The sequence below is a fragment of the Oncorhynchus mykiss genome, chromosome 25 (genome assembly GCF_057628025.1).
Source record: "Oncorhynchus mykiss isolate SJ-2025 chromosome 25, ASM5762802v1, whole genome shotgun sequence".
Taxonomy (NCBI): Eukaryota; Metazoa; Chordata; class Actinopteri; order Salmoniformes; family Salmonidae; genus Oncorhynchus; species Oncorhynchus mykiss.
The window spans coordinates 92,550,001-92,560,214 of NC_143046.1; the positions used below are offsets into that span (position 1 = coordinate 92,550,001).

Genomic DNA, 10,214 nt, shown 5'->3' on the forward strand with positions numbered 1-10,214 from the left:
TAGAACATCCCCCAGTTTTTCACAGTTTTTATTGAAACTTAACCAGTTAGTAACCTGAAATGGTACAAAGGTAAACGACAAGATGTCAAAAAACAACATGTAAATAAAAAAAGAGAACCTTTCAGAGTTATAAAAAGGCCTTTTTCCGGGAACAAGTAACGGGTTGACAAAGTAACGGGTTGACAAAGTAACGGGTTGACAAAGTAACGGGTTGACAAAGTAACGGGTTGACAAAGTAACGGGTTGACAAAGTAACGGGTTGACAAAGTAACGGGTTGACAAAGTAACGGGTTGACAAAGTAACGGGTTGACAAAGTAACGGGTTGACAAAGTAACGAGTTGACAAAGTAACGGGTTAACAAAGTAACGGGCTAACAAAGTAACGGGCTAACAAAGTAACGGGCTAACAAAGTAACTGGCTAACAAAGTAACGGGCTAACAAAGTAACGGGCTAACAAAGTAACGGGCTAACAAAGTAACGGGCTAACAAAGTAACGGGCTAACAAAGTAACGGGCTAACAAAGTAACGGGCTAACAAAGTAACGGGCTAAGCTAAGCTTTGAAAGTTAATGCTAACAATTCCTACAGGTGTCCCAGATTTTCTAACTTCCAAACCCCTCTGTCTGTATAGAAGCAGTGTTGGAACGGACTGTGTTACCCTCTTAAAACCTGTTGCGACTCTAGGGGCAGTATTTTCATTTTTGGGAAAAAAAACGTTCACTTTTTAAACAGGATATTTTGTCAGGACAAGATGCTAGAATATGCATATAATTGACAGCTTTGGATAGAAAACACTAACATTTCCAAAACTGTAAAGATATTGTCTGTGAGTATAACAGAACTGATGTTGCAGGCGAAAGCCTGAGAAAAATCCAATCCGGAAGTGCCCCAGGTTTTGAAAGCCCTGCGTTCCAATGAGTCCCCATTCAGCTGTGAATGTGCTATGAACCAGCTTACGCTTTCTACATATTCCCCAAGGTGTCTACAGCATTGTGACATAGTTTTACGCATTTCTGTTGAAGAATAGCCGTAGGCGGCCACATTGCGTAAGTGGTCACATGGTGGCTCCGAGAGAGATTCTCGCGTATAATACAGAGGTAGCCATTACTCCAATCGGTCCTAATGAAAAACGAATTGTCCCGATGGATATATTATCGAATAGATATTTGAAAAACACCTTGAGGATTGATTATAAACAACGTTTGCCATGTTTCTGTCGATATTATGGAGCTAATTTTGAATATTTTTCACCGTTTTCGTGACTGCAATTTCCAGGCGATTTCTCAGCCAAATGTGAAGAACAAACGGAGCTATTTCGCCTACAAAAATAATATTTTGGGAAAAAATGTACTTTGGCTATCTACCTGGGAGTCTCGTGAGTGAAAACATCCGAAGCTCATCAAAGGTAAACGATTTAATTTGATTGCTTTTCTGATTTCCGTGACAAGGTTGGCTGCTGCTAGCAAGGCATAATGCTATGCTAGGCTATCGATAAACTTACACAAATGCTTGTCTAGCTTTGGCTGTAAAGCATATTTTGAAAATCTGAGATGACAGGGTGATTAACAAAAGGCTAAGCTGTGTCACAGTATATTTAATTTGTGATTTTCATGAATAGGAATATTTTCTAGGGATATTTATGTCCGTTGTGTTATGCTAATTCATGTCAGGCGATGATTACGCTCCCGCATGCGGGATGGGGAGTCAGTATTAACAAAGGAAGACACACCATTATTACCCTTAACAGTGTAGGTATTTCCTTTAGACAAATTGCAAAAGAAAGCCACAGTGTCAGTGAGTACAGTTTCCTACACCATCGAAAGGAAACTGGAGGAAACTCTGACAGGAAGAGGTCTGGCAGACCCAAAGCCACAACAGAATCAGAAGACAAGTTTCTGAGAGGCAACAGCTTGCGTGATAGGCGGCTCACAGGACAACAGCTTCAAGCACAGCTTCACACTGGTCGAAGTAAGCAAGTCTCAGTTTCAACTGTGAAGACAAGACTTGGAGCTACAGGTCGCGTGGCAGTAAGACCGATGGCGGCAAAATGAGAAAAAAAAAATAGGCTTGCCTGGGCCATGAAGCTCCGCCAGTGAATTACTGAAGACTGGAAGAAACCTACGGTTCATCACGCAGGGCTTTTGTACACCGTCAAGTAGGTGACAAGATGGCTCCTCAGTGTATGACACCAACTGTCAAACATGGAGGAGGAAGTGTGATGATCTGGGTCTCTTTTGCTGGATCCGGAGTCTGCGACCTGCACAGAGTGAGTAACACCCTGAACCAAAATGGGTACCCCAGCATTTTGCAGCGCAATACCCTCTTTTTTTTAAATTTATTTATTTTATTTTATCTTTATTTAACTAGGCAAGTCAGTTAAGAACACATTCTTATTTTCAATGACGGCCTAGGAACAGTGGGTTAACTGCCTGTTCAAGGGCAGAACGACAGATTTGTACCTTGTCAGCTCGGCTCAGGGGGTTTGAACTTGCAACCTTTCGGTTACTAGTCCAACGCTCTAACCACTAGGCTATCCTGCCGCCCCTGGTGTTCGCCTAGTTGGTCAGGGGTTCATCCTACAGCAAGTTAATGACCCAAAACATACCTCCAGGCTATGTCACAACTACCTTAGAAGAAAAGAACAAGGCAGTAGGCTTCAAATCATGGAATGGCCAGCACAGTCTCCAGACTTAAACCCCATGGAGCTGGTTTGTGGTGAACTGGGCAGAAGCTAAGCAACCTACAAGTGCAACGCATTAGTGGGAACTTCTGCAACAGTGGTGGGAAGAACTTTCCCAACAATACTTGGTTTCCATTGTAGAAAGAACGAGCATCGTGTTCGGCTGTTATGTCTGCAAAAAGGTGGCTACTTTAGATGAGTCAAAAATGGAGATAGAATCGTTTTGTTCAACAACATTTTATGATTTCTTCGTCTCCAATTGTTTATCTGTTCTATGCTTTAATTTCAGAGTACATTAAGACATTAAACGGTGTGAATTTTAATTTAAAACATTTAAAAATGGAGGTGTTGTAAAACATTTTACCGGTAGTGTATATAGATAGAGATATTCTCTAGAGGACAAGACAAGACAGGCTTTTTACCTGTAGTGTATATAGATAGAGATATTCTCTAGAGGACAGGACAAGACAGGATTTTTACCGGTAGTGTATATAGATAGAGATATTCTCTAGAGGACAGGAAAAGACAGGGGGTCAGTTTAAACATCCAACATTAACTGTCAACTGATCAGGAAAACATCAAAAGTAGAGAAAAAAAACAGGATATTGGCTATGTGATAGGTCATTTTCTATTATATATGATTAATACTTAATTAGGAAGAACCAAATCCTACAATTACAGTACAGTATGCCATTATAACTAATACATAAAACAAAAATGAATTATTTAAGAAGTTAATACTAGTCACCATTACAGTTCTGATGAGATGTACAGTAGTATAAAACAGAAAAATAAAAAAAAAGTTTGGTTTCTTACCAGGTAGAGAGATACTCTTCTGGGTTCTAACCAGGTAGAGAGATACTCTTCTGGGTTCTAACCAGGTAGAGAGATACTCTTCTGGGTTCTAACCAGGTAGAGAGATACTCTTCTGGGTTCTAACCAGGTAGAGAGATACTCTTCTGGGTTCTAACCAGGTAGAGAGATACTCTTCTGGGTTCTAACCAGGTAGAGAGATACTCTTCTGGGTTCTAACCAGGTAGAGAGATACTCTTCTGGGTTCTAACCAGGTAGAGAGATACTCTTCTGGGTTCTAACCAGGTAGAGTGATACTCTTCTGGGTTCTAACCAGGTAGAGTGATACTCTTCTGGGTTCTAACCAGGTAGAGAGATACTCTTCTGGGTTCTAACCAGGTAGAGAGATACTCTTCTGGGTTCTAACCAGGTAGAGAGATACTCTTCTGGGTTCTAACCAAGTAGAGAGATACTCTTCTGGGTTCTAACCAGGTAGAGAGATACTCTTCTGGGTTCTAACCAGGTAGAGAGATACTCTTCTGGGTTCTAACCAGGTAGAGAGATACTCTTCTGGGTTCTAACCAGGTAGAGAGATACTCTTCTGGGTTCTTACCAGGTAGAGAGGTACACTTCTGGGTTCTAACCAGGTACATAGGTACACTTCTGGGTTCTAACCAGGTACATAGGTACACTTCTGGTTTCTTACCAGGTAGAGAGATACACTCCTGGTTTCTGGGTTCCCACTGGCAGTTCTGGTCGACACCACAGCTCTTACAGCTGGTCTTCTTGTTGCAGACATATGACGGGTTGTCTTTGGGGCAGATACCATACTCCACTATGGCCCCCTGGGGTAGGAAGACACGTCTTACATTCACATACATGACGATTCCTGGATTTCCTGCTTTTATGAAAGTTACCGTACATTTTTCAACCCTAATGGTACCAAATACAAATTGTGTGAAAGTCCATCTTATCTAAATGTAAAGTAACCCGTCCCGGCCCTTACCGTGACGGCCGTACAGTTGGAGCTCACAGAGACACACTGAACAGCACACCACTGGCAGCCGTTAGTATTGGCTGTACAGCTGTAGCAGTCCGTGTAGTGGTCACAACGATCGTTGTCAGCATCTACAAATCAACCAGAGAGGACCTTGTTAAACCATACTTTGGTAAAATAATAGTAATAGTTTAGCACTAGAATAGTATATTAGTAGTATAGTACTAGTGTAGTATTAGTATAGTATAGCGTGGTATTGTATATTGGTAGTATAGTACTAGTGTAGTACTAGTATATTATAGCGTGGTATTATAACATAGTAACAATGTATTGTATTTTATTTCACCATTATTTAACCAGGTTGGCAAGTTGAGAACAAGTTCTCATTTACAACTGTGACCTGGCCAAGATAAAGCTTAGCAGTTCGACACATACAACGACACAGAGTTACACATGGAATAAACAAACATAGTCAATAATACAGTAGAAAAAAAGAAAACAAAAAGTCTATATACAGTGGGTGCAAATGAGGTAAGTTAAGGAAATAAATAGGCCATGGTGGCGAAGTAATTACAATATAGCAATTAAACACTGGAATGGTAGATCGGCAGAAGATGAATGTGCAGGTAGAGATACTGGGGTGCAAAGGAGCAAAATAAATATATAAATACAGTATGGGGATGAGGTAAGTAGATAGATGGGCTGTTTACAGATGGGCTATGTACAGGTGCAGTGATCTGTGAACTGCTCTGACAGCTGGTGCTTAAAGTTAGTGAGGGAAATGTGAGTCTCCAGCTTCAGAGATTTTTTGCAGTTTGTTCCAGTCATTGGCAGCAGAGAACTGGAAGGAAAGACGACCAAAGGAGGAGTTGGCTTTGGGGGGTGACCAGTGAGATATACCTGCTGGAGCGCGTGCTACGAGTGCTACCAGCGAGCTGAGATAAGGGGGGACTTTACCTAGCAGGGTCTTGTAGATGACCTGGAGCCAGTGGGTTTGGCGACGAGTATGAAGCGAGGGCCAGCCAAAGAGAGCGTACAGGTCGCAGTGGTGGGTAGTATATGGGGCTTTGGTGACAAAACGGATGGCACTGTGATAGACTGCATCCAATTTGTGAGTAGAGTGTTGGAGGCTATTTTATAGATGACATCACCGAAGTCGAGGATCGGTAGGATGGAAAGTTTTACAAGGGTATGTTTGGCAGTATGAGTGAAGGATGCTTTGTTGCAATATAGGAAGCCAATTCAAGATTTAATTTTGGATTGGAGATGCCTTTAAACAGGTCAACATTCACAAGGCCGCAGGACCATTACCAGGTCTTGTACTCAGAACATGCTCTGACCAACTGGCAAGTGTCTTCACTGCTATTTTCAATCTCTACATCTTTCAAGCAGACCACCACAGTCCCTGTGCCCAAGAACACTAAGGTAACCTGCCTAAATGACCACCGACCCGTAGCTGTCACGTCCATAGCCATGAAGTGATATGAAAGGCTGGACATGGCCCACATCAACACCATTTTCTCAGAAACCCTAGACCCACTCTAAATTGCATACTGCCCAAACAGATCCTCAGATGAGGCTATTGCACTCCACACTGCCCTTTCCCACCTGGACAAAAGGAACACCTATGTGAGAATGCTGTTCATTGACTACAGCTCAGCGTTTAACACCATAGTGCCCTCAAAGCTCATCAATAAGCTAAGGACCCTGGGACTAAACACATCCCTCTGCAACTGGATCCTGGACTTCCTGACGGGCCGCCTCCAGGTGGTAAGGGTAGGTAACAACACATCTGCCATGCTGATCCTCAACACGGGGGCCCCTCAGGGGTGCGTACTCAGTCCCCTCCTGTACTCCCTGTTCACTCATGACTGCACGGCCAGGCACGACTCCAACACCATCATTAAGTTTGCTGACGACACAACAGTAGTAGGCCTGATCACCGACAATGATGAGACAGCCTATAGTAAGTAGGTCAGAGACCTGACTGTGCAGTGCAAGGACAACAACCTCTCCCTCAATGTGATCAAGACAAAGGAGATTAAATATCAAATTTTCTGACAGCTGCGTCTTCTCCTTCACTGTCAAAACTAAGCAAATAATGATGTAGATCATCTGAGTCATCAGATCTCAACCCAATTGAACATTTATGGAAGATTCTGGAACGGCACCTGAGACAGTGTTTTCCACCACCATAAAGAAAACACCAAATAATGGAATTTCTTGTAGAAAAATGTTGTTGTATCAATAGATGAAAGGACTAGAATTGAAGTGGCCCTATGAAGACACTTTATGTTGGCGGTTCCTTTCATTTCGGCAGTTACCTGTACATCATTTACACACATGCAACACACACACTTCAGCTCAGAGAGGCCCAGCTCATGAGCTCCATCAGCAGCAGATTTGATTTGGGACAACGAATGTGTTTATGTGACAAATGGTATTGCATCTCACCGAATCTCATTGATTCGTTCCTCTAATCAAACAGAATCATTGAGAACTAAAATGTATTTTTCCTGTATCAAATCGGAGCCTATGTACAGTACCAGTCAAAAAGTTCGAACACACATTCTAATTCAAGGGTTTCCCTTCAATTTTCTTATTTTCTACATTGTATCCGAACTCCTCTCTCTGCATGTCCAGCCTACTCATTATCTCAGCCAATCACGGCTAGTGGGAAGGTTGTTGACTTTTTCTGTGGCTAAAACCAACTAGGCCGGAATTTACTCGTATTTACAGATGGCATACAAGTTTGTTATTAAAGCAGAAGAAAGTTCACATGTTCCAGAAGGCATTTCTGCAACAAACTAAATATATATTAAAAAGGAAAAAAAACGACTGAAGTCGTGACTTGTGACGCCAGGTTTCCTGAATCGGGTCACATTTTCAAGTGATACAACATTTCATATTTTGCGGTAATTGTGTTTTTGTCATAGTTCTCTCTTTGGGACCGGAAATCTCTTCATTAGCTAGCTTAACTACAAGCTAGGTAGCTAACACTGTTGTTTTTTTAGCAGACCAAGCTATTTTTTTAAACACATTTTGTTGACTGTCGATCCTATTTATATGTAGCTAGCTAGCTAGCTGACGTTAACTAAAATATATGGTTAACATCAACTTATCCTGGCACCGCCACCTCCTGATGCTAACGTTACTCTCCACCCTCTTTTGGAAAATCTATCAACTAAAATAAAAACAAAAAACAGATGATTCGCCCCCGGTCGTAAAGACCATCCCACCTTGTCGTTGCTAAAACCACTAGACAAAGTTAGCTAGTTGTTTCCAAACACACCGGAAGTACCTCAAACAGCAGTTCAAAAGGTCTATAGGGCCATTATGGTTATAAGGCCTTAATAAAATACCAGGAAGAGCAGGGTTTATTTTCTCTTTGATAAGGGAGGTAGTAAACTGTATGATGGTAAATGGGGTTAGAGGTTCGTTAGATAGACAGGTTACCTACATGTTCTGGTTCCACAGGAGGCCAAGACGGTCTGCTCATCCAGGAATCCGGGGTTCGAGTCCCAAGGCTGGCAGGTCCCTAGGGTAGCATTCCAGAGGCAGTGAACTCCCAGCCAGGTTGCTGCACAGACGGCAGCGTTGGGAGCGCTGGAGCAGCTGGCTGGCGTATACATCAGAATGTCACTCAGTAGGAGACTGTTAAACCCCCCGAACACGTACATTACACTGGAGGAGAGAGAGGGGAAAAAGGAGAGTGAGAGAGAGAAAGAGAGAGAGGGGAAAAAAGGAGAGTGAGAGAGAGAAAGAGAGAGAGGGGAAAAAAGGAGAGTGAGAGAGAGAAAGAGAGAGAAAGAGCGTGCGAGAGGGCTGTGGCGTAAGACAGGGATGCAGCTTGAGCCCCACCCTCTTCAACATATATATCAACGTATTGGCGAGGGCACCTAGAACAGTCCGCAGCACGCGGCCTCACCCTGCTAGAATCTGAAGTCAAATGTCTACTGTTTGCTGATGATCTGGTGCTTCTGTCACCAACCAAGGAAGGCCTACAGCAGCACCTAGATCTTCTGCACAGATTCTGTCAGACCTGAACCCTGACAGTAAATCTCAGGAAGACCAAAATAATGGTGTTCCAAAAAAGGTCCAGTTTCCAGGACCACAAATACAAATTCCATCTAGACACTGTTGCCCTGGAGCACACAAAACACTATACATACCTCGGCCTAAACATCAGCGCCACAGGTAACTTCCACAAAGCTGTGAACGATCTGAGAGACAAGGCAAGATGCCATCTATGCCATCAAAAGAAACATAAAATTCAATATACCAATTAGGATCTGGCTAAAAATACTTGAATCAGTTATAGAGCCCATTGCCTTTTATGGTTGTGAGGTCTGGGGTCCGCTCACCAACCAAGAATTCACTAAAAGAGACAAACACCAAATTGAGACTCTGCACGCAGAATTCTGCAAAAATATCCTCCGTGTACAACGTAGAACACCAAATAATGCATGCAGAGCAGAATTAGGCCGATACCCACTAATTATCATAATCCAGAAAAGAGACGTTAAATTCTACAACCACCTAAAAGGAAGCGATTCCCAAACCTTCCATAACAAAGCCTTCACCTACAGAGAGATGAACCTGGAGAAGAGTCCCCTAAGCAAGCTGGTCCTGGGGCTCTGTTCACAAACACAACCTACAGAGCCCCAGGACAGCAGCACAATTAGACCCAACCAAATCATGAGAAAACAAAAAGATAATCACTTCACACATTAGAAAGAATTAACAAAACAACAACACGGGGGCCCCATAGGGGTGCGTGCTCAGCCTCCTCCTGTACTCCCTGTTCACCCACGACTGCGTGGCCACGCACGCCTCTAACTCAATCATCAACTTTGCTGACGACACATCAGTTGTAGGCCTGATTACAAACAACAACGAGACAGGGAGAATGTGCATTGGCAGAGTGCCAGGAAAATAACCTCTCCCTCAACAAAACTAAGGGGCTGATCGTGGACTACAGGAGACAGCAGAGACAGCAAGCCCCCATCAACTACGAACATTAGCGTTTTGCTGCACGCAACATAACACCTGCTAACTGTGTACGCGACCAATCAAATGTTATTCGAAATCCTCTACATGCCCTACTTCCTGTGTGATGTCATCCTGACAGACCCCTGACAGAGGTCACAGTCACCAGCCCTGGAGGGGCTGCAGAGGGGAGCAGTCACCCCTGGCTAATCTGAGGTGGAGAATGAGAGGGGACAGGTTGATGTCCTGCCTAATCTGAGGTGGAGAATGAGAGGGGACAGGTTGATGTCCTGCCTAATCTGAGGAGGAGGATGAGAGGGGACAGGATGATGTCCTGCCTAATCTGAGGTGGAGGATGAGAGGGGACAGGATGATGTCCTGCCTAATCTGAGGAGGAGGATGAGAGGGGACAGGATGATGTCCTGCCTAATCTGAGGAGGAGGATGAGAGGGGACAGGTTGATGTCCTGCCTAATCTGAGGAGGAGAATGAGAGGGGACAGGTTGATGTCCTGCCTAATCTGAGGAGGAGGATGAGAGGGGACAGGTTGATGTCCTGCCTAATCTGAGGAGGATGATGAGAGGGGACAGGTTGATGTCCTGCCTAATCTGAGGAGGAGAATGAGAGGGGACAGGTTGATGTCCAGCCTAATCTGAGGAGGAGAATGAGAGGGGACAGGATGATGTCCTGCCTAATCTGAGGAGGAGGATGAGAGGGGACAGGCTGATGTCCTGACTAATCTGAGGAGGAGGATGAG

General features: G+C 43.6%; 1 protein-coding gene across 1 annotated transcript in view; it reads right to left on the reverse strand.

The window, feature by feature from the left end:
- Positions 1-10,214, reverse strand: part of atrn (attractin) — a 238,845-nt gene that overhangs the window by 149,481 nt on the left and 79,150 nt on the right. The window contains 3 exon segments of the mRNA XM_090221488.1: positions 4,179-4,317; positions 4,479-4,600; positions 7,930-8,153. Coding sequence (XP_090077614.1) covers positions 4,179-4,317; positions 4,479-4,600; positions 7,930-8,153 — 485 coding nt within the window.